At 32.9% G+C, this 26325-nt stretch overlaps 2 protein-coding genes and 2 long non-coding RNA genes across 4 annotated transcripts in view; 2 read left to right on the top strand and 2 right to left on the bottom strand.

The window, feature by feature from the left end:
• On the bottom strand, positions 1-24266 carry LOC144843998 (uncharacterized). Its single transcript, XR_013612384.1, has 3 exons — positions 24194-24266; positions 5702-5828; positions 1-106 (listed from the first exon to the last, which is right to left on the bottom strand). It is a non-coding gene; the product is annotated as an uncharacterized LOC144843998 (long non-coding RNA).
• LOC144852244 (uncharacterized) lies at positions 6473-11797 on the top strand. The gene is made up of 10 exons (XM_078710026.1): positions 6473-6476; positions 6568-6690; positions 6809-6925; positions 7091-7216; positions 7491-7616; positions 7848-7973; positions 8124-8255; positions 8493-8612; positions 11463-11585; positions 11683-11797. Exons 1-10 carry the CDS (start codon positions 6473-6475, stop codon positions 11709-11711), a joined length of 1026 nt encoding a protein of 341 aa, XP_078566152.1. The 3' UTR covers positions 11712-11797.
• Positions 13304-13526, bottom strand: LOC144839935 (uncharacterized). The gene is made up of 2 exons (XR_013611818.1): positions 13439-13526; positions 13304-13358 (listed from the first exon to the last, which is right to left on the bottom strand). It is a non-coding gene; the product is annotated as an uncharacterized LOC144839935 (long non-coding RNA).
• Positions 17529-26325, top strand: part of LOC144843782 (uncharacterized) — a 13872-nt gene continuing 5075 nt past the window's right edge. The window contains exons 1-6 of the mRNA XM_078700726.1: positions 17529-17803; positions 20666-20751; positions 21764-21959; positions 22674-22762; positions 23409-23619; positions 26144-26274. Of these exons, the coding sequence (XP_078556852.1) occupies positions 17700-17803; positions 20666-20751; positions 21764-21959; positions 22674-22762; positions 23409-23619; positions 26144-26274 (817 nt within the window). The 5' untranslated portion in view covers positions 17529-17699. The remainder of the gene's footprint in view (positions 17804-20665; positions 20752-21763; positions 21960-22673; positions 22763-23408; positions 23620-26143; positions 26275-26325) is intronic.

Consider the following 26325-nt stretch of genomic DNA (forward strand, 5'->3'; position numbering starts at 1 on the left):
CATGCGCCGGTGTGTTGTGTCAATTCGGTGGTACTTGTCAAGTAACGACAGCTAATGGACAATGTGAATTCTAATGTCAATGTCCAACGTGCCATTATGGAAGATTCTGTGAAAATGGTAAAATTACTTTTATAATTATAATATAGTACATCTACAAGGTCGTCGTAATACTTTGTTTCATGTGTTTATCTTTAGTTCAAAATCCATGCTCTGGTGTGTTGTGTCAATTTGGTGGAAATTGTCAAGTAACGACAGCTAATGGACAATGTGAATTCCAATGTCAATGTCCAACGTGCTATTCTGGAACATTCTGTACAGATGGTGAGATAATTCTCAATTTGTTTTTTTAAATAATCTGCAGATAGTAACACGACTTTTACAATTTATAATTTAAGTTATTGTAAATTCATAAAAAATCTAATATTATAATTGGTATTTTGTTTAATAGTTCAAAACCCATGTGCCAATACCCCTTGCCAGTCAGGTGGAACTTGTCAAGTAGTAACAACCAATGGACAATGTGAATTCCAATGTCAATGTCCAACGTGCTATTCTGGAAGATTCTGTACAGATGGTGAGATAATTCTCAATTTGTTTTTTTAAATAATCTGCAGATAGTAACACGACTTTTACAATTTATAATTTAAGTTATTGTAAATTCATAAAAAATCTAATATTATAATTGGTATTTTGTTTAATAGTTCAAAACCCATGTGCCAATAACCCTTGCCAGTCAGGTGGAACTTGTCAAGTAGTAACAACCAATGGACAATGTGAATTCCAATGTCAATGTCCAACGTGCTATTCTGGAACATTCTGTACAGATGGTGAGATAATTCTCAATTTGTTTTTTTAAATAATCTGCAGATAGTAACACGACTTTTACAATTTATAATTAAAGTTATTGTAAATTCATAAAAAATCTAATATTATAATTGGTATTTTGTTTAATTGTTCAAAACCCATGTGCCAATACCCCTTGCCAGTCAGGTGGATCTTGTCAAGTAGTAACAACCAATGGACAATGTGAATTCCAATGTCAATGTCCAACGTGCTATTCTGGAAGATTCTGTACAAGTGGTTAGATAATTCTTTTTTTTTTCCTAAATAATCTGCAGATAGTAACACGACTTTCACAAATTTAAGTTATTGTAAATTCATTAAAAAGCTAATATTATAATTGGTATTTTGTTTAATAGTTCAAAACCCATGTGCCAATACCCCTTGCCAGTCAGGTGGAACTTGTCAAGTAGTAACAACCAATGGACAATGTGAATTCCAATGTCAATGTCCAACGTGCTATTCTGGAACATTCTGTACAGATGGTGAGATAATTCTCAATTTGTTTTTTTAAATAATCTGCAGATAGTAACACGACTTTTACAATTTATAATTTAAGTTATTGTAAATTTATTAAAAATCTAATATTATAATTGGTATTTTGTTTAATAGTTCAAAACCCATGTGCCAATACCCCTTGCCAGTCAGGTGGAACTTGTCAAGTAGTAACAACCAATGGACAATGTGAATTCCAATGTCAATGTCCAACGTGCTATTCTGGAACATTCTGTACAGATGGTAAGATAATTCTCAATTTGTTTTTTAAAATAATCTGCAGATAGTAACACGACTTTTACAATTTATAATTTAAGTTATTGTAAATTCATAAAAAATCTAATATTATAATTGGTATTTTGTTTAATAGTTCAAAACCCATGTGCCAATACCCCTTGCCAGTCAGGTGGAACTTGTCAAGTAGTAACAACCAATGGACAATGTGAATTCCAATGTCAATGTCCAACGTGCTATTTTGGAAGATTCTGTACAAGTGGTTAGATAATTCTTTTTTTTTCCTAATTAATCTGCAGATAGTAACACGACTTTTACAAATTTAAGTTATTGTAAATTCATTAAAAAGCTAATATTATAATTGGTATTTTGTTTAATAGTTCAAAACCCATGTGCCAATAACCCTTGCCAGTCAGGTGGAACTTGTCAAGTAGTAACAACCAATGGACAATGTGAATTCCAATGTCAATGTCCAACGTGCTATTCTGGAACATTCTGTACAGATGGTGAGATAATTCTCAATTTGTTTTTTTAAATAATCTGCAGATAGTAACACGACTTTTACAATTTATAATTTAAGTTATTGTAAATTTTTAAAAAATCTAATATTATAATTGGTATTTTGTTTAATAGTTCAAAACCCATGTGCCAATACCCCTTGCCAGTCAGGTGGAACTTGTCAAGTAGTAACAACCAATGGACAATGTGAATTCCAATGTCAATGTCCAACGTGCTATTTTGGAAGATTCTGTACAAGGGGTTAGATAATTCTTTTTTTTTTCCTAAATAATCTGCAGATAGTAACACGACTTTTACAAATTTAAGTTATTGTAAATTCATTAAAAAGCCAATATTATAATTGGTATTTTGTTTAATAGTTCAAAACCCATGTGCCAATAACCCTTGCCAGTCAGGTGGAACTTGTCAAGTAGTAACAACCAATGGACAATGTGAATTCCAATGTCAATGTCCAACGTGCTATTTTGGAAGATTCTGTACAAGTGGTTAGATAATTCTTTTTTTTTCCTAATTAATCTGCAGATAGTAACACGACTTTTACAAATTTAAGTTATTGTAAATTCATTAAAAAGCTAATATTATAATTGGTATTTTGTTTAATAGTTCAAAACCCATGTGCCAATAACCCTTGCCAGTCAGGTGGAACTTGTCAAGTAGTAACAACCAATGGACAATGTGAATTCCAATGTCAATGTCCAACGTGCTATTCTGGAACATTCTGTACAGATGGTGAGATAATTCTCAATTTGTTTTTTTAAATAATCTGCAGATAGTAACACGACTTTTACAATTTATAATTTAAGTTATTGTAAATTTTTAAAAAATCTAATATTATAATTGGTATTTTGTTTAATAGTTCAAAACCCATGTGCCAATACCCCTTGCCAGTCAGGTGGAACTTGTCAAGTAGTAACAACCAATGGACAATGTGAATTCCAATGTCAATGTCCAACGTGCTATTTTGGAAGATTCTGTACAAGGGGTTAGATAATTCTTTTTTTTTTCCTAAATAATCTGCAGATAGTAACACGACTTTTACAAATTTAAGTTATTGTAAATTCATTAAAAAGCTAATATTATAATTGGTATTTTGTTTAATAGTTCAAAACCCATGTGCCAATAACCCTTGCCAGTCAGGTGGAACTTGTCAAGTAGTAACAACCAATGGACAATGTGAATTCCAATGTCAATGTCCAACGTGCTATTCTGGAACATTCTGTACAGATGGTGAGATAATTCTTAATTTGTTTTTTTAAATAATCTGCAGATAGTAACACGACTTTTACAATTTATAATTTAAGTTATTGTAAATTCATAAAAAATCTAATATTATAATTGTTATTTTGTTTAATAGTTCAAAACCCATGTGCCAATACCCCTTGCCAGTCAGGTGGAACTTGTCAAGTAGTAACAACCAATGGACAATGTGAATTCCAATGTCAATGTCCAACGTGCTATTCTGGAACATTCTGTACAGATGGTGAGATAATTCTCAATTTGTTTTTTAAAATAATCTGCAGATAGTAACACGACTTTTACAAATTTAAGTTATTGTAAATTCATTAAAAAGCTAATATTATAATTGGTATTTTGTTTAATAGTTCAAAACCCATGTGCCAATAACCCTTGCCAGTCAGGTGGAACTTGTCAAGTAGTAACAACCAATGGACAATGTGATTTCCAATGTCAATGTCCAACGTGCTATTCTGGAACATTCTGTACAGATGGTGAGATAATTCTCAATTTGTTTTTTTAAATAATCTGCAGATAGTAACACGACTTTTACAATTTATAATTTAAGTTATTGTAAATTTTTAAAAAATCTAATATTATAATTGGTATTTTGTTTAATAGTTCAAAACCCATGTGCCAATACCCCTTGCCAGTCAGGTGGAACTTGTCAAGTAGTAACAACCAATGGACAATGTGAATTCCAATGTCAATGTCCAACGTGCTATTTTGGAAGATTCTGTACAAGGGGTTAGATAATTCTTTTTTTTTTCCTAAATAATCTGCAGATAGTAACACGACTTTTACAAATTTAAGTTATTGTAAATTCATTAAAAAGCTAATATTATAATTGGTATTTTGTTTAATAGTTCAAAACCCATGTGCCAATAACCCTTGCCAGTCAGGTGGAACTTGTCAAGTAGTAACAACCAATGGACAATGTGAATTCCAATGTCAATGTCCAACGTGCTATTCTGGAACATTCTGTACAGATGGTGAGATAATTCTCAATTTGTTTTTTTAAATAATCTGCAGATAGTAACACGACTTTTACAATTTATAATTTAAGTTATTGTAAATTCATAAAAAATCTAATATTATAATTGGTATTTTGTTTAATAGTTCAAAACCCATGTGCTAATACCCCTTGCCAGTCAGGTGGAACTTGTCAAGTAGTAACAACCAATGGACAATGTGAATTCCAATGTCAATGTCCAACGTGCTATTCTGGAACATTCTGTACAGATGGTGAGATAATTCTCAATTTGTTTTTTAAAATAATCTGCAGATAGTAACATGACTTTTACAATTTATAATTTAAGTTATTGTAAATTCATAAAAAATCTAATATTATAATTGCTATTTTGTTTAATAGTTCAAAACCCATGTGCCAATACCCCTTGCCAGTCAGGTGGAACTTGTCAAGTAGTAACAACCAATGGACAATGTGAATTCCAATGTCAATGTCCAACGTGCTATTTTGGAAGATTCTGTACAAGTGGTTAGATAATTCTTCTTTTTTTTCCTAATTAATCTGCAGATAGCAACACGACTTTTACAAATTTAAGTTATTGTAAATTCATTAAAAAGCTAATATTATAATTGGTATTTTGTTTAATAGTTCAAAACCCATGTGCCAATAACCCTTGCCAGTCAGGTGGAACTTGTCAAGTAGTAACAACCAATGGACAATGTGAATTCCAATGTCAATGTCCAACGTGCTATTCTGGAACATTCTGTACAGATGGTGAGATAATTCTCAATTTGTTTTTTTAAATAATCTGCAGATAGTAACACGACTTTTACAATTTATAATTTAAGTTATTGTAAATTTATTAAAAATCTAATATTATAATTGGTATTTTGTTTAATAGTTCAAAACCCATGTGCCAATACCCCTTGCCAGTCAGGTGGAACTTGTCAAGTAGTAACAACCAATGAACAATGTGAATTCCAATGTCAATGTCCAACGTGCTATTCTGGAACATTCTGTACAGATGGTGAGATAATTCTCAATTTGTTTTTTAAAATAATCTGCAGATAGTAACACGACTTTTACAATTTATAATTTAAGTTATTGTAAATTCATAAAATATCTAATATTATAATTGGTATTTTGTTTAATAGTTCAAAACCCATGTGCCAATAACCCTTGCCAGTCAGGTGGAACTTGTCAAGTAGTAACAACCAATGGACAATGTGAATTCCAATGTCAATGTCCAACGTGCTATTCTGGAAGATTCTGTGAAATTGGTGAGGCGCTTTCATATTTTAGTTCTAGTAAGAACATCCAAACTAGCCTTATATGTATATAGCCTATATGGTACAGTAGTTGTTCTGTATTTAATTACCGTTATATAGTTCAAAATAAAAATAATCATACTTTATTTGTCAGTTCAAAATCCATGTGCTGTTGATATTTGTCAATTTGGTGGAACTTGTCAAGTAACAACAACCGATAATGTATGCGGATTCCAGTGTCAATGTCCAACATGTTTATCAGGAACTTTCTGTGAAGTTGGTAAGAATAGCTATTATTTATAGAAAGTCTTATATTTAGTAATTAAATAAAAATAAGTCGGTGGTCTATGGTTTTTATTAATCCTTTTATATTTTCTCTTTTATTACTGTAGTTCAAAATCCATGTGCTGTTGATACTTGTCAATCTGGTGGAACTTGTCAAGTAACAAAAACCGATGGACAATGTGACTTCCAATGTCAATGTCCAACGTGCTATTTTGGAACATTCTGTGAAAATGGTTAGTCTCTTTCATTTTCTATAATTGCTAGTAACTGCAAGTAGTTTATCAATGTATGACACTATTATATGGCAATTGTTTTATATTTAATAATTAGTTCAAAATCCATGGTGTGGATATTTTAAAAATAAATAATTTTTAATAGTAAACAAACTTTTATATTTATTTTATAACAGTTCAAAATCCATGTTCTGGCGTTGTGTGCCAGTCAGGTGGAACTTGTCAGGTGACCACAACCAATGGACAATGTGGATTCCAATGTCAGTGCCTTCCATGCTACACTGGAGATGTCTGCCAGAATTGTAGGTTGTGTTATACATTATTTGATATTCGTTTTACATCAAATGTTAGTCCAATTTCACACCTTATAGACTCGAGTTACCTGTATCTTCAATATGAGCTGAAATATCAAATAGCACGCCTCTGTCGTTCTGCATTTTGCAAAGTGTTCTCAGTTCCAGAGCGCTTAATTTATTTGTTTTATTTTCAGATAACGATCCCTGTAATGATGTGGATTGTAATGGTGGTATTTGTAACGTTATATCAACTATAACAGAATGCAAATACGAATGTGAATGCCTTCCAAACTTTACTGGCAACGATTGTGAAACAAGTAAGTGCGAAATGTACCCTCTTAGGAATTGATTTCCCCAATTGTGCACTTCAAATATCTTCAGAATGTGCCCACACCTCTCTATTCATGTATTACATCATATTCTGTTTTATTTTAGTTGTTGATCCATGCGAAGATATAATATGTCAAAATGAAGGTACTTGTTGTGTTGATGATACAAATGCTGCGACTTGTAAATGTCTACAATGTTTTGAAGGAGCGTTTTGTGAATTATGTAAGTACAGAGACAAACACAAATTGCGAATGAGAGTACTTTAATTTATTTCAGTTAATACGAATAACATGAAATGTATATACATCTAGTGTACAGTAATCTAGAGAACAATAATAATATAATAGTCCAAAACTGATGATTACAAACAACCGTTTATTTTACTAGATAACAATCCTTGTGATAATGTTATCTGTCAAAATGGCGGTGTGTGTAGTATCGCTACAGGAACCAATCAGTGTGTTCCAGAATGTACGTGTACACCGTGTTACAGTGGAGCATTGTGCGAAACAGGTAAATATATAATTAGGAGATTATTTGAGATTTGTGAAATTTTTTTATTTATATTAACTTAACATCTTAAAAACCGATAAAAGTGTCATTCATTGTGATCATATACATTCCTTTTTTTTAAAAAAATCTGGAAAGAGTTAGCTGATATCCCAGTTAAAATGGCAATTATTTAATAAATCTATAAGGAAACCTAGCACAAATCATCTTATTATAACGTCACTCCACCAATTAAAATCTTGACATGATGTGGTTATTTTATTCTCTTTCAATTTAGCTTCAGATCCATGTTCTGGCGTATTGTGCCAAGCTGGTGGAACTTGTACGACGAAAGTAATCGATGGACAATGTAGATTCTGGTGCCAATGTCCAACGTGTTATTCTGGACCATTCTGTGAAAATGGTAAAATAAACAATTCTATTATTTTAATATTTATTTCATAAATATTGGAGTTACATGAAGATGATCTAAAGAAAGTGTATACAAATTGGTAATGTAACTGTAAAGATATGATTTGCCATAATTCTCTAAGGCCTCTGTACTAATTCATAAACGTGGCTTATACAGTAGGAGCGGAGTTGTTGAATTTACTAATATTTAAATATTTACTAATAATAATTTTTTTTATGTAAGTTGCAAATCCATGCGCTCCAGACCGGTGTCAGTCTGGTGGTACGTGTCAAGTAACAACATCTGATGATTATTGTGGATTCCAATGTCAATGCTTACCATGTTATTCTGGAACATTCTGTCAAAATTGTAAGTACAACTTCTTAATCACCATTCACTGTATTATATCAACATGACAACCAACATTAGAAGGATATTATAAATTGCAGGAAGTAGTTTGTATACCGTATATATGGTGGACTATTCCTACTAATAATTAATATATATATAATATTTCAGATAATGATCCATGCGAATACTGTGATTGTAAACATGGTGGCACCTGTAACACTGTCATAAATGTTGATAGCAACACTTGTGTTGCAGAATGTACATGTCAAGACTGTTATTATGGAGAATTTTGTGAATTGTGTAAGTTAATTCAACATTGTTTGTTACATACCACGAATCAAAGTAGAATTTTTTTTTCTACTTAAAAATCTCTACAGTCATTGCCTGCCATCCAATATTGGACATAGGCAGTTAATTCAAATTAACGACAGCTTAAATTAATCTTTTCCTCATTTGTTATTTATATTGACCCTGTATAATACTATATAGAATAATAATACTATAATACTAATTACATAAACACTTTGTTTTGTATAGATATAAACGATGCATGTAATGGTCACCAATGTTTAAATGGTGGTGAGTGCAAGGCAACATTGTGTAACCAGTACATTTGTAAATGTCAATCTTGTTACACTGGACCATTATGCGCAGAACGTAAGTTTCCATTTCTGTTACATTGTGTTTTGGGTGGTTCCTCTTTGATTATACTGGTTTCTGCAAAGTGATATATAAAGATCTTCTAACCAGCGGTGGCGCCAGGATCTTTCCGACGCGGGGGCTACATTCCCCGACGAGGGGGCTATGCGAGCGAAGCGAGCATCACTAGGCTGGGGGCCAGGGGGCCGCCAAGGGCCCCCGGTGGGGGTCCAGGGGGCGAAGCCCCCGGAAGCAACGCGTTCTAGCGTCATTTGAGGTCATTTTAATCAGATTTAGGGTAGCCATTTTTTCCATTTTTTATAATGCATAAATAAAATACAGCGTGCAAAAAAACGATGCGCGATGACTGTTTCAATCTATATTTTTCAATTTAAAAAATAAAAGTTTGAAGAAAATTTAGAAAAATAGAGTTGGAGGTCCCGGAAATTGGACTTATTATACTTCAAAACATGAAACAAAATATATAAGTCCCTATCATGGTTGTGACTGAGCTAAGAAATGTTGGAAAAATAGAGATGTTAGGTCCCGGAAAATGCACTTCTTGTACTTCGAAATATGACCAGCTTTATTGTTGGGGCTGAGCTAAGAAAATGTTTAAAACTAGAGCTGCAGGTCTTCAAAAAATTGCATTTTATACTTTGGAAACATCAGGCCTAGAGGCTTAAAAAACGCAAGCGTAGACCTTTTTCAGTCGGGGAAATAAGTTTATTCCTCCCAAGTGTATGCGTGCGTACCATCTGGACTTCCGAGTGGTGAGAAATTCATGACATACAGGACATTGAAAATTTAATAACTTAGCTATAATAAGATGTTGGCTAAGCGAAAATGGCATGTTTTTTTGTTTAGTAATGGATGAAATATTTATTTTAGGTGCCCCACGGTACAGAAGGTTACTTTTAAAAAAATTGGTGAACATACGAACAATTAACATAATTCGTTTTTGCTGTAGTGTAGCGTACGTCGACACAGTACACGACGTAACCGTCGGTAAACTTCGCCAGAGGGTAACGCCAGACAAGTGCGTACCTAGCTATTGTTTAGTAGTAAGTTAGATCGCTGGCAATAATGAATGCATATAAATTGCAAATAGCACTCTGACGTACTCTCACGGTCAATGAAACGTCGCGGTTTTCTAGGCGCTGAAGCTACGAAGTGAACGCGAACGCTTTTTACTGTATATTATATTCCCAGACAAAAAGTACCCGTGTTCCCTTCGGTAACCGTCGGTAAACTTCGCCTGGAAAATAACTACATTACACATTTTGGTCCCTGGATGGAACTTGATATCACGCGTCTCGACTCAACGTTGGACGATTCGTACAAAGGGATACCGCCAGACAAGTGCGTACCTAGCTAATGTTTAGTAGTAAGTTAGATCGCTGGCAATAATGAATGCATATAAATTGCATAATAGCACTCTGACGTACTCTCACGGTCAATAAAACGTCGCGGTTTTCTAGGCGCTGAAGCTACCAAGTGAACGCGAACGTTTTTTACTGTATATTATATTCCCCGACAAAAGGTACCCGTGTTCCCTTCGGTAACCGTCGGTAAACTTCGCCTGGAAAATAACTACATTACACATTTTGGTCCCTGGATGGAACATGATATCACGCGTCTCGACCCAACGGTGAACGATTCGTACAAAGGGATACCGCCAAACAAGTGCGTACTAGCTATTGTTTAGTAGTTAGATCGCTGGCAATAATGAATGCATAAAAGTGCATAATAGCCCTCTGACGTACTCTCACGGTCAATGGAATGTCGTGGTTTTCTAGGCGCTGAAGCTATATGAAGTGAACGCGAACGTTTTTTACTGTATATTATATTCCCCGACAAAAAGTGCCCGTGTTCCCCGACGGGGGGGCTAGGTTCCCCGACGAGGGGGATAGAGCCCCCGTAGCCCCCCCGCTGGCGCCACCACTGCCATGAATACCTCATTAGGCCTATTGCTTTTCTATGGAAAGATGAAAATGGAATGGTTCATTTGCCATAACCTCACGTTTTGCCTATTCTTCTAACCATACCTCCGATAATACTGCTTTTGTAAAGGGAAAGACGATAGATCAATGAGAATGGAATGGTCGATTTGCCATAACCCCACTCTTCGCCTATTCTTCTAATCATACCTCAGATACTACTGCTTTTGTAAATAGAAAGATGATAGATCAATGAGAATGGAATGGTTCATTTGCCATAACCTCACTCTTCGCCTATTCTTCTAACCATACCTCAGATACTACTGCACTTCTATGGAAAGATGATAGATCAATGAGAACGGAATGGTTCATTTGCCATAACCCCACTCTTCGCCTATTCTTCTAATCATACCTCAGATACTACTGCTTTTGTAAAGGGAAAGATGATAGATCGATGAGAATGGAATGGTTCATTTGCCATAACCCCACTCTTTGCCTATTCTTCTAACCATATCTCAGATACTACTGCATTTCTATGGAAAGATAATAGATCAATGAGAATGGAATGGTTCATTTGCCATAACCCCACTCTTCGCCTATTCTTCTAACCATACCTCAGATACTACTGCTTTTGTAAATGGAAAGATGATAGATCAATGAGAATGGAATGGTTCATTTGCCATAACCCCACTCTTTGCCTATTCTTCTAACCATACCTCAGATACTACTGCTTTTGTAAATAGAAAGATGATAGATCAATGAGAATGGAATGGTTCATTTGCCATAACCCCACTCTTCGCCTATTCTTCTAACCAAAACTCAGATACTACTGCTTTTCTATGGAAAGATGATAGATCGATGAGAATGGAATGGTTCATTTCCCCACTCTTCTCTTAATCTCATCTTAAAATATGTTTATAATTATTAGGTATCGACCCGTGCAGCAATAACCCTTGTTTGAATGGTGGTGTTTGTTCTCCTATTTCATTCAACGTATGTGATGCGTACAGGTGTTCATGTCCACGTCACACTACAGGTGACAGGTGCCAAAGTAAGTAAATATTTTATTTTTTTAATGGAGGGTGTTCGAATAGAGAAACCTACCCGTATAAAGATAAATTGAACAACTTCATTTATTTCTGTTTCAGCTATTACTGGCTACTATGGATACTACTAATGGATTTAACTGAAATACCTCAACATATTATTAAACGTGTGCTATTTATATGCAATAATAATTAATTATATTAAAATACTATTAATTACAGATATCATTTTATGTACAAACATACATTATTTAATGTAATTATATTATGTATCAAATAATATGTAATTTAAATCAGAATTTAGCTATGAATAGTACACCTATTTCATTTATATAGTTGCTAACTACACTATAGTACTTCAAACATACTAGCGAGAAGTAAAATTTTTAGGTAAAAACTAAATTATTTCGTATATTATTTTATTAATTTCGAAAAAATACACACAAATACAAACATACTGACAAGTGGAGAAGAGGTTAAAAATGGGCAAATTTCGACCTTTTTATTTTTTTGACATAACTGGTTATTATATCATGTGCAGAACACGTTATATGTTTCTGCGCATGTCAATTATGATATAGTAACCAGTTATGTCGAAAAATAAAATAGTCGAAATTTGGCAATTTTTTGAAAAATTGTCTGTACTATATTTCGAAATGTTTATTTTTGGACATAAATGGCTACTATATGTCTATAAGATGATTATATCGCAATATATGCGTATATATAGCAATATTATTGCATAATAACAGTATTTTAAAAATTGTGTATTTTGGCAATTTTTCGAAAAAATCTCTGTACTTTTTCAAAAAATGGTCAAATTTCGTCCAATTTATTTTTTGACATAAATGGTAAATATACGTCTATAGATGCTTATAACGCAATATATAGCAATTTATTGCATAATAACAGTATTTTAAAAAGTGTGTATTTTGGCAATTTTTCGAAAAAATCCCTGTACTTTTTCAAAAAATGGTCAAATTTCGTCCATTTTATTTTTTTACATAAAAGGTTAATATACGTCTTAAGATGCTTATAATGCAATATTATCGCATAATACAAGTATTTTAAAAAGTGTGTATTTTGGCAATTTTTAAAAAAATGGACAAATTTTCGAATTTTTTTTTACAAAAAATGGCCAAAATACGCACTTTTTAAAATACTATTATTACCTCCGCCAAGGAGGTTATGTTTTCACCCCTGTATGTTTGTGTGTGCGTGTGTTTGTGTGTGTGTCTGTGAACAGCCTGGAGGCCACAGTTTCTATCCGATTCTCACCAAATTTGGCCACAATGATCTATGCCTCAAAAGCTCGGACAAGTTCGAATTTGAGGGGAAAAGGTCATAGGTCAAGGTCACAACTAACAAAAAACTGTTTTACTGCCTAGAGACAACAGTTTTTATCCGATTCTCACCAAACTTAGCCACAATGATCATATAATTGTGGTTAAATTTTAAAGGGTCAGGGTCAAAGATCAAGGTCCAACAAAAACAAAAAAAAAGGAAATAAAAAAAATAATAATAAGAAAAAAAACTTCAGTGGGACTTGAACCAGCAATCTGAACTGTAAGAGGCTGGATACATAACCATTACACCAAACTCTTAGCCTATTTACACTTAGACCTTAAACAAGAAATATTTCTTACAAAAAACGCTGCTCGCGTATTGAAAAATATTTTTTATTTCAAATTTGTTTTTCAATGTGTCATTTTATTTACACATAATAGTTATTTTACCTGAAAAAAAATGTAATTTAAAGCAACAAATACTTAAATTGTCTGTCAGACAATGGTTTTTGGGTTTCTTTTCTCTTTTTATATGTGAATAAATATTATTTTTTGGTTACAGAAGTGAATACTCAATTTCTGTTACTTTAGTTAATTTTATTGCTAAGGTCAAGTCTGGGGGTCACTTCATCACTCTATATATTTCAAGTGTGAAGTATCCTATTACAAACACAAACTTTAATGGACTGTTTTGATAATAATTCAATGAATATCTGACAGTGAATTACAGCCAAAAGTCAGTATTATAGTCAAATGGGACTCATAAATACAAGAAATGCTTTGGGATTTGTAATTTTAGCATGACATGTCCTAATATACTCTTTTCCCAGACGTTTTTTGGGTCTAGCAGCTGGAATCTATAAATTATAGTGGAGTTTACATTTTCGCATTTCTGTCGTCCTTAGATACTATAACTGCTGCTTGCTTTAGCTTCTGATTGAGTAGTCCTAATGGGACGTAGCGGGCTAGAGCAGCAGCGTGAACATGTAAAAAAACAAGGCCAACAGCCATACGTCGCGTGCTCTCAGAAAAAAATGAACTTTCAAAAAGTAATGTACTTTAAAACTTTTCTGTACATCAAAACAGTTTAAAAAGTACAGAAAAGCGATAAAACGCATAGTGATACCGGACCGACAGACAGACCGACAGACCGACCGACATAGTGAACTATTGAGTCGCGTCCACGCGACTAAAAATATATATATATTTTCCGGGGACATTTTATGTAGGGGAATTTTACAGTAGGCGGAGGTTTGTACTCTCGGAGTACCCTCTAGTTATGCAATAATATAGCTATATATGGGAATATATTGCTTTATCATCATCTTATAGACGTATAGTAGCCATTTATGTCAAAAAATAAAAAAGTTGAAAATACGCACTTTCTAAAATACTATTATTAGGCAATAATATTGATATATATGCACATATATTGGTTTATCATCATCTTATATAATAGACCTATAGTAGCCATTTATGTCAAAAAGGGCTAAAATACGCACTTTTTAAAATACTATTATTATGCAATAATATTTCTATATATGGGCATATATTGCTTTATCATAATCTTATAGACGTGTAGTATAGCCAAAATACGCACTATTTAAAATACTATTATTATGCAATAATAATATTATATATGCGTATATTGCGTTATCATCATCTTATAGACGTATGTTACCATTTATGTCCAAAAATAAAAAGGTCGAAATTTGGCCATTTTTCGAAAATATCCCTGTAGGCCTACAGGGATTTTTACAAAAATAACAATAAAATTCCTTGAACTAGTACAGATATTTTTTTTTTAATTGGCCAAAATATGCACTTTTGAAAATACTATTACTATGCAATAATATTGCTATATATGCGCATATATTGCGTTATAATCATCTTAACCGATATAACCGATCTTTCTATTTTTCGACATAACTGGTTAGCATATCATAATTGACATGCGCAGGGCACGTTATATGATTCTGCGCATATCAATTATGATATGGTAACTAGTTATGTCAAAAATAAAAGAGTTGAAATTTGGCCATTTTTCGAAAATTTTCCTATACTATATAGTACAAAAAAGTGTTATCTCATACATGTTATTATTATCGAACTCGAAAAGAAAAAGAATGAGAAAATACTAACTTTTTAACATTCTTTGGAAATGTTTCAGCTTTTTTAAATTAAACTAAATTAAAAGAAAAAGTGTGAAGGGCTGCCTCTCCTAAATAATTGTTTAGCTGGTAATCTATATATAAATTTACGTAAGGGAAAAATTCGGTAAATCGTGCGTTATTTCTAGAATGTATACTCGATGGTATATAAAGTTGGTTCGTACTTTCGGTACTGATTTTAATCAGCTGATGTAACCCTGTTTACTAATTAAATTGAGTTCGATAATTAGAAAAATAACTGCACACAATAATACGAGGATGCTTCGCATTTTCCTATCTCCTCCTACGATAATTGTTTTTAATGGCTGAAAACCGGTTGAACAGCTCGAGTACAGCATCATAATGTTGAAGACAGGCCGATTTTCTTTAAAAAATACTATTTTGATAGATGTAATATACGTTTATACAAATGTGTCTACGGTGGCCCACAACTGTCACGCACACTATATAAATCATATTCACACAATTAAAGAAGATGCGATTTCTTCTTTAATTGTGCGATTTCTTCTTTAATTGTGTGATTCCTTCTTTAATTTTGTGATTCCTTCTTTAATTGTGTGATTCTGTGTTATAGTGTGCGTGACAGTTGTGGGCCACCGTATGTATTGATTTGCGATGAATGGAACATTATTTGGTTTAACCATTGTTTAACACAAGTAGGTAAATTTATTGGCCCTTAGAGAATAAACTTAAAACCTTAAGATAGTATTGCAATGCTATACAATACTGTAAATACCACTTTTGGTCGCCATTTGAATCGCACCTGTGAGTGTTGGTACTGTTAGATATAATATAAACATATATACAAATAAACTGTATTACTGAGAGTGTGGGAGGCCCTACTGTTGGATTATAAACACATAATATACAAATAAACTATATTACTGACAGTTGCTTTTCAACGTTTGTATTAATTAATAATCACAAAAAAATAAACGTCGTAGTGGTGTATCGTCACATGTACTATTTCAATTCACTATGACAGTGACAGTTTTTATTTTTTATTAAATCGCAAATGTTTAACTGTATTTAGTGATATATTATTTATAGGCCTATAAAACATGACAAAAATATTTCGTTACTGAGTGGATAAAGAATATATTTAAAAATTGTTCCTCTTTGTACCTTCCCCCAACCTTAATGTTACATACAAAACACAAATTGGATTTGTTTAAATGAGTCCAAATCAAAAATTTTCTCTTTCGGAAGTAATTACCAGGGTGCTAATTTTAGTTGACTACATAAATCATCGTGTCTATTTATTCGTTTCTGTAAACGACAATGTATTATGGTCCTGCGGTACGTACATTTGAAATCGCCAGTTTTTTTACGCTGAAATTACTGTGTATTTAGAACGTCCATCTGTGGCACGACCTAGATGGTACGCGAGCGAAGCTACTTGGAATGCACACAGCGACAGAGGGCGGCCTATATTGAAGATAAAGCAACACAAGTAATTTGACCAATCATGATCATATCAACCTGTCGCTTGTGATTGGTCAACACTTTTACGTCCTTGTGTTACGTCCAAGTGGGAGGTGGTATAACAAGAAAATGATAATAGGGAATAAAAAGTTGCTTCAGGAAGCGAACGAATTATTATAGCCACAGTACGTTGAAAACAAATATACTGAACAACATTCTGAAACACACCCTATAGGCTCCGATTCAGAAGGGTAAACCCTGGACACGCAACACACAATGCTATAATCTGATTTGTTTATATATAATCATCAATAATAATAATTTATACAAAATGTATTCAATTCTGAACACGAAATTTCTATTCAATTCAATTTAAACATTTATTTCCTTCTATTGAAACATATATATAAACATCATAGAAACGTAATAATAAGGTTTTAAAAAAAGCAGACAAGAAAAATGCATAACACAAACTATATATAATAAAAAATATTAATAATTTCTAAAGCCTGTTTTCCACCAGGCGAATATATTCGCGCCAATCGAACCCAATCCAAGTTTTGATTGGTTGCACAATTTTCACGTCACAAAAAGTAGGTGCAAATATAGATACGCATGCGCACTAGTCAATGTTTTTCCTTTTGCGCGAATAAATTAGCTTAGTGCAAAATAGGCGCAGTGGGTATGAATCTTTATTGGTGTACAGACAACCATGAGTATCCTGTTGCCATAATGTGTCCTATATACGCTACTCAAACACATTTAACAAACGAATGTAGCTCTGCAATGACCGTACTAATCCTTACTTATAAGTGTATCTTGTGGCGGATGAGTAAGAACAATTAATTGACAATACTTAAATCCTACGTGTATTTTAACAGGCTGACCTGGTAAATAAAGGAAGTGACGAGTTATAGAAAAGACGCGTCATCTCTTAGACCTGTTTGAACGCATTTGTTGCTCCAATCGATAGCGATTTCTCTGGAGGTATCAGTGTTTTGTCTTTTTTCCGTTTCCTGTATATTTCACTAGTATCGCGTTAAATATATTGCCTGTGGATCCCAATTTGTTGACATTTCTGTATACACCAGTAAACAGTACTTGGCCTAAAATCACCTAGGCTTATAATAAACGTTTGCCCGGTACTTGGTTGTTCCTTTTTCCAAAGAGATATATTACCTATGTGAACTTTCAACAAGGATACCAATGCACATTGTGGATTCATTATTGCCTAGATATGGGAATCGTACATTTAGCTTTGATTTTACCGTTCCTGATAGGATGTATTGATGGTATGGCTAATAAGGGTAATAAACAACGAAACGGTGGTTATGAATGCAGGTAAGTCAGAACATTTATTTATTTTTATATTGTGAAAAAGTAAGTAGGCCTACACAGCCATTAACGCATGGAATACATCAGCAGTGAACCATGTGCATCTATTTTCAATTTCAATTCAAAAACATTTATTTATGTCTAAAGGCAGCCAATAGCAGTTACCGGTATGTACATAAATATAGTACAAATAAATTAAAATATGACAATTACATTTCGGCAAATGAACAGTGTACTGTACAGGTAACAGGTAATAAACGAAGGGAGAATCCTAGACCTAATCATTGAGGAGAAAATATTTTACCCTCCATGGTTTACTCTTGTGCCAGGAATGCCAAAAACAAAATAATAGAGAAAACAAATGGAAAATAAATATAAAGTAAACAAAACAGCGTTAAAAAACACCATAGAGAAAATGTGATAATAAATAAATTAAATATAGTAATGGGACAGATATTTAATATAAAAAAAATGTCACAAAAGACACGATGTGTACATTATTTTAAAGTGTGAACACCAGACTTAGGTTTTAACAGATTATAAATAATACACTTTTTGCAAACGACATTTCCAGTATGATGATTCAATTTAATCGCCTAATCTATTTCAGTCAAGAATTGAACTACATCTTAAATATCAACGACAGACCTCCAGACAGTATAAAGCAAGTACTGTACGATTTTAAACGATACAAGGGAAATGAAAACAAACTATATTGAGGTTGTGGGGTAGATTGTGTATGGGTGTATTACTCCATATAAAATACTACAAGGTGTACACTTACCCACTGCTACTCCACAATTAGTTTTATTATAGTGTTATACTACTGACCTCATTGTACTAACTGTTTACCTCTATTATACCTCTACCTATTTCCTACCTCTACACTACTACCTGTATTCTACTACTACACCACTATCTTTAAACTGCTATACCACTACCTCTATTTCACTGCTACGCCACTATCTCTATTATACTGCTACACCACTACCTCTATTATACTGCTACACCACTACCTCTATTTTACTACTACACCACTATCTTTAAACTGCTACACCACTACCTCTATTTTACTACTACACCACTACCTCTATTATACTGCTACACCACTACCTCTATTTTACTACTACACCACTATCCTTAAACTGCTACACCACTACCTCTATTTCAGTGCTACGTCACTATCTCCTTTATACTGCTACACCACTACCTGTATTATACTACTACACCACTATCTTTAAACTGCTATACCACTACCTCTATTATACTGCTACACCACTACCTCTATTATACTACTACACCACTATCTTTAAACTGCTACACCACTACCTCTATTTCACTGCTACGCCACTATCTCTATTATACTGCTACACCACTACCTGTATTATACTACTACACCACTATCCTTAAACTGCTACACCACTACCTCTATTATACTGCTATACCACTACCTCTATTATACTGCTACACCACTACCTCTATTATACTGCTACACCACTACCTCTATTATACTGCTACACCACTACCTATATTATACTGCTACACCACTACCGCTATTATACTGCTACACCACTACCTCTATTATACTGCTACACCACTACCTCTATTATACTGCTACACCACTACCTCTATTATACTGCTACACCACTACCTCTATTATACTGCTACACCACTACCTCTATTATACTGCTACGCCACTATCTATACTGTTATACCACTACCTCTATTATACTACTAATAATAATAATATCCTGGATTTATATAGCGCCTAATGTTGTAAAACCTCTAAGCCACACTATATTATTAACAGTACAGTACTATTTCTGTATACCTTCATTCTTTTGTGTTACGTTGAAAGTTCGTGATACATAAATTATGAACGCACGAACTACCAACACTTAAAAAGAACTGAATAACCAGTAGTAATACATTAGGTAGACGAACATATCGGAAGGTGTTTCAATGGTTAATAGTTAAAGTGGACATATGATTTAAATAGACAGGGTATATGATGAAGACTCATTCAGTGTTATAGTCATATACAATGAAATCAAACTGAATTATGATGATAAGATGTAAATATGCATAGAACTACATAATAATCTGACTGTACATAATACAATTACGATATTGCTTTAAACAATGGTTTAAATTCTAGACAGAGCGATGTAAAAATAATAGCAACGAATGTAGGTGCACAGAGAAAGGAGAGGAAAAGATTTAATATATGTCGCAGAAACATAGATTTCAAAAAACACAATATGAGAACTATCGGAAAATGAAAGTGAAATCAAGATTTGAAAGATTATTAAAATGGAATCGTTGAATATTTCCACTTAGATCGTTAGATCTTATCGTAGCAGGGTACTTGACAGAATAGTGGTATACTCTATAGACCACATATACTGTATATGTCCCTATTTATTATTGATATGAGGTAGAGTTCAAATTAAAGTAGTTATTAGCCACTTACAGTAGAACACCAAGAGGGCACTTTCGGTACCGAAAAAGTCACCCCCTTCTCACAAGTAATATCCCCTTAATAGGGGTTGGCCGTACTAACTATCTATAATAGACAATATGTTTTGCTATTTTTATGTTTTGTCGAGGGCCTGACACAGAAAAAGGATGGGGGACCCTAAATAAATATGGTAATAAATAAGTAGACAAATAAAGTTCTAACGGTGTGTATATGCATTCAAAGCGATATTATCTAATCTACATGGTGTTCTTTTAGTGTATAGTCAGAAAAGCACATACTTTATACTGTAGAGATACATACCGTACTGTACCAATGTAAACCAACCATGTTATGATAAAGAAAATCCCAACTAATGTTATCCAATTTTCTTTTTTTTTACATTTCAGTAATGCTGTAGTTAAACGTCGAGGTTGGGATCTTTATTTTACATGCTGTAGGAATATATTTGCTGATAAAAATCATTGTCCTATTGGTAAGTACGGTATAACATAACGATACATTATGTACCATTGTGAATATCGAATCACGATACAAGAATAGAGATACTATAGTTCAATATAATGTATCTATGATACAAGTAACACATTATTTGGGACATTATTTTCTGATAAGAAGAAGATGTTTACTTCCGGACACTACCGGAATTAATCTATAGGAATCTAAAACTCCTTATAGTGGCTACACTGTTTTAATTTATAAAAATATTTCATTTCGTTATTTTTTCGGTCTATTTCAGTATATACATAACACAAAAAACTGAAATTAGGGAGACCAGGGTCAACCTAAGTGAACATAATCACTGTAGCTGAGCCAGTTGACCCAAATATTCAAATATTAAAAGCCCCAATCTGGGCTTTCCTTTTCTACCATGTATTTTATTAAAATAAATGCTACATGCTAAACAAATAAGAATTATATTATAAAATATTATGGGTATATTAGGCTAATATTCACTCACTAAATTAATATAAGGCATGCACTAATTTCTCCATATTAAGGCATACACACATATTTGGTAAAGCTATTAGATATAATTCGATCTTTTGACATAAACTATACTTCTCTTCATTCATCTATAGATTGTAAACATGATTCTTTCGCTAGTCTGTCTTCTTTCTTAGGGTTTGTATTATCTTTTAATTTTTCCTGTACGTTACGTAACACCACGTAATACTGAGGTCTTTCTATTTTAGATGTCTATACTTAGAGAAAACAAAACGAATATAGGGCCTATATATACTGTATATGACGAAGGATTAGTAGTATCCGAAAGCTTGGTATATATTTTTCTGGCTGTTAATTTATCGTTTGATTTTTGACTGACAGTTTTAGACATATTTATTTGTATCTCCAATAAGATCTTATCACTGACATTAAATTGTCTTTATTGGATTGGATTTATACATTTTCCGAATATATTTAACGAAAAATATGGTAATATATAATAGGCTATGTTGGTTTAAATATTTTTGTTATTTCCCCAGATTGCCCATGCCAACATAATGCTAAATGTGAGCCTGATAAACGATTGTGTATCTGTCCTGCCGGATTGACAGGGCCATTCTGTCAAGATGAGTGCATTGAGGGAAAATACGGAATCAACTGTTCACATCGATGTAACTGTGGGGACGGGGCGCGATGTGACCGGTTCACCGGTAATTGTATCTGTAAAGAGGCAGAGTAAGTACCACTATCATCATCTATTTGTTTCATAAAGCTCTGTTTACTTACACGATCAAACGAATGTGATGTGCCCGAGTATGATAGTAATATGACATCATCATGTCCATATATGGGCACATCACATTTTGTTGTCACATGAAGTTCGATAGTGTAGACAGAGCTACAATACATAATCAGCGTGATTATGCCTACGTAATACGCCTGTCAAATTACCTCAATTACATTACATTACATGCATACCACATTTATTCATTTCTAAAAATAAGGGGTTAGCCAAGAAAAAATTTACTGGGTTAGCCTTTGAAATATCGAATCATATAATGACCTGCCTCACTTTTCGATTTATATTATACCGATTATACATATTTACATAGTGCAGTTTTAATGTCCGTTTAGAGGGCAAAAATGTGTAACATTCTGTAGTGAATTAAAATTATCAATAATAATATTAGTGTAAGTGTAATATAGAAAATTATAAGAAAATTTATGAAAAGTAATATAGAATACATTAAATGAATTTACAAGATTTAAAATGTTACTGAAGTTGATCAAATTTTTAAAAATGTGATAATACTGAAAGTAGTATGACTTTATGGTGATGACATGAAAGATGACATTATTGTGAATAAAGTGGTGTTTCCGCCATAAAAGAGAAAAAGACAATGTGTTAGTGTTACTCATAATCATCAACAATCATTATAATTTATATAGTTGTATGGACAGATGTCCAAGTGGTTTCTATGGTGCCGACTGCTCCAAGGAATGTTTTTGTGACGATGCAGGATGTGACACAATATTAGGTATTTTATATTATTTTTACCTAAAATAAAATACTATCCTATATCATTATTATCGTCGTCATATCACTATCATGACTGCAACTTTATATAAATAAGTATTGCGATTATTTGTGTTCCCTTTCGTTTAAACTGATATCAACCAGTAATAACTAATTATTATTAATTCATATACCTTCATATTTTAACATTTGACTTTAACTTCAACTCTTTTAAGTTTTTTTGTATTAAAGTTACATTACATTTGTATTTTACAAGTACATTTCATGTATTTTATTTGTATAAAATAGACATGAATTTCAGAATTATTGAATGATATACAATAACAAGCATTTAGTCTGTATGTTCGGGGAAATAAATGCTGTAGGCGTAATGTAAAAAAAAAGATTATTTCAAAGATACGGTTGAGCCCTAAATATTAAGGCACAACCAACACGTGTCTTCTTGGTAGTGGTGTCTTCTTGGTAGTGGTGCCTCCTGAATAGAGTGTCTCAAAGAGGGTTTGTATACATTAAAAAGATTTGGTTTAACCTCTAGTAAGGAACACACTCGGGACCCAACAAAGTGTCACCTTAATAGATGTGTCCTCTGAATAGGGTGTTCTATTGTATGTAGATATAGATTTATTTACATTATCCTGATTTTACAGGAAATTGCATTTGTAAAAATGGCGGGACAATTGTCAGAATGAACCAAAGCGAGATGTGCTTGTGTTCACCTGGATGGCAGTCGGGCAAATGTGACGAAAAGTGTTCGGTTGGTTACTATGGTGACGGATGTCGACATAAATGTGGAGCGTGCAGTAATAACTCAACATGTGATCACGTGACAGGTCACTGTACTTGCGTAGACAAAGAAAGGTATTATAGACACCTTAATATTTTAATAAGATAATCTTATTCGGTGAATTATGATTTTTGTACCCAATATTTCATTATAGAAGATGTCATTTAACACTTGTCAGTTGTAGCCCGAATTCTGATAACCTAACCTGGTGATTGAGCCCGGCTATGACTTCGCAAATCACCAAATCATACATGCTTTATTTACTGTTATTAGAATCAATATAAAGTATATATTTAACGAAAGTGAGTGATATGTCAGCGTAGAAGGTTTAAACCAATTTGTCAAGAATTTACAAATCTGACTATTTAGCAACACGTGGATCTGCCATAAGGGACGAGGGCTTATAGGAACGATCACCGTCACCCAAGGGACACATACAAACTAAACTACCATATTATTATATTTTCAGTTTTAATGTTAGTAGCCTACATGTAGGCCTACAGTAGTATACCCATCTCTAGTTTAAAATGGGAACATAAACATGACATGTACTTTCCTATCTTGACGTGTAAAAACTGTATTGTATGCCTACTTCATACGGGCATAAATTGAATTATTAATATAACTACATATTAATGTTTGTCTTACGTGAATCCTACGTTCTTGTTTTGAAACGTTTCAAGCATTCCATGTTTAGTCGACATTATACCAAGTAACGCTCTCACTTCTTGTTCGTTTTCTTAATCAAAAGAAATTCTTTCTATTGTCTTGGTTCAGTTTCTCTACGCACAAATAATTTACATTTTAACTATGTTAACGCTTAAAAAGAATAGTTCTCAGAACCCGTATAGTTTAAATTTGTTGCCTATGTTTTAACATTGATTAGTGTTGGCATGCTTTATAGTGCAATTGATATTATCATTGAGAACGTGCTTATAAACTACATAAGGTGCTTCGGTTGTTAGGAAATTATTAAATCTTTGTAATGAGTTATCGTTTTGTCAGGGATTGTAAGTCTACCACAATATGTATACTTGACCGTTCCAATGATCCAATGACTAATTCATATCTAAAACTTCAATCACAAATTTCCTGTTAAGCATAAAAAAATCACAAACAAATTTACCACGTTTTCTTAGGATCGTCAATGTTGATGATTAAACACTTAGGTCTATAGGGCCCTAATCAAGAATAAATATAACACTTAATATTAAAATAATTGTTTTTTCACTCATATTTATTTCTAGATAAAGAAAAAATAATTGTCACATATAAAATATGTACAGTATGTACATGTATTAAATATTTATACGATTATTTTCTTAATACAAACAATATTATTAAATCCTTATATGATATTCTTATACACTTAATAGGCTGTACTTTTACTTTTTATTGTATTAATATATTCAAATAAGTCAATATTTCTAGATTTTTCGGGAATGTTTTGGACAACTTTGTTATTTGTGACTGGTGACTCGACTTGTAGAAATTATTTTTAACGAAAACCTTATATAAGAAATTGAGTGGAAATGTTTTGACAGTCGGCAGTGCAGTACTATAATATATAAATGACAGGTTTAGTTTAAAATCATACTTACTAATAAAATCAAATTAACATTGTAAAAACGCTTATTCATGTTTTTACATGCCTATCGTAAATAGGTTAAAGACATTCGTGGTAAGATCCCAATAGGACGTGATTTAAATACCTTGTTCATGAAGCTTAATTTGATGGTTTTTACAATGAATGAATGAATGATTGTATGTCAGTCACATAGGGCACGTTTGATAAGTATTAACTTAATAAGCAGCGCATGCGTAATCATAATCTAGACATTTTCTGGACAAGATATCACTTCAATTAAATAATTCTTCTAATTAGAGACCACATTGAGTAGGACCAACACAGAAATAACAACCGTTATTTCTCTTTAAGCGATGGTACTTTGACACTATTAAATTCTGCCTATAAAATGGTTTTTAATTGGAGCTCCTAATCGCCTTAAATTCCAATGTTTTGTGAAGAAAAAAAAGAAAGTTACATCTCAATTAGTGTAATAGTGTATATCGGATTTTAATTGAGTGTTTGAGCTTTACACCTGACTTAGCATCCAGATTGGTACCACATGTGGGGGTTGGCAGAGAAGAAGTTCTAAAACGTGACATCGTGTCTCAAAGTCACTTCTATCAATTTGTTTTTATGTCAATCAACTTTCTTGTCGGATGCATACACTATCCTGATTATTAATAAATTATTATAATAATATTTGAATGTAGATTTTTTCGTTTTTGGAACTTCCATTAACAACTTTATACATCGGCATCGTCACCATACTCCATGATGCTAGTCGTTCTAAAGCTCTGCATACACTATCAAACTTTATGTGACAAAAAATGTGATGTGTCCATATAATATGGGCATGATGATGTTATATCACTACCATATTTAAGCATATCACTACCATATTTGGACACACATGTCAAACTAGACAGAGCTTTAGAATAATATAATATATAACGTTCATTTGTATAATAATACTCTGTATTGTAAGTGTATCATCTCCACTATATATTATTTGTATTATCATGCTTTAGATGTGATAGTCCATGTAAATCCGGGTATTTTGGTAGTAAATGTTTACAACGATGCAGATGTCCTCATTCCACCGTTTGTACCACAACGGACGGAGACTGTGGATGTGTACAAGGACAGACGTGTGTACCGGGTAGGTGCCTCAACAAAATGAATATGGAGGGGGGGGGGGGAGAAAATGAAT

The sequence above is a fragment of the Antedon bifida genome, chromosome 1, assembly GCF_963402885.1.
Source record: "Antedon bifida chromosome 1, ecAntBifi1.1, whole genome shotgun sequence".
NCBI lineage: Eukaryota > Metazoa > Echinodermata > Crinoidea > Comatulida > Antedonidae > Antedon > Antedon bifida.

Coding starts and splice junctions, on each gene's coding strand:
- LOC144852244 (XM_078710026.1), top strand. Junction 6,691..6,808: donor TGGCAACGATTGTGAAACAA/GTAAGTGCGAAA, acceptor GTTTTATTTTAG/TTGTTGATCCATGCGAAGAT. Junction 7,617..7,847: donor TGGACCATTCTGTGAAAATG/GTAAAATAAACA, acceptor TTTTTATGTAAG/TTGCAAATCCATGCGCTCCA.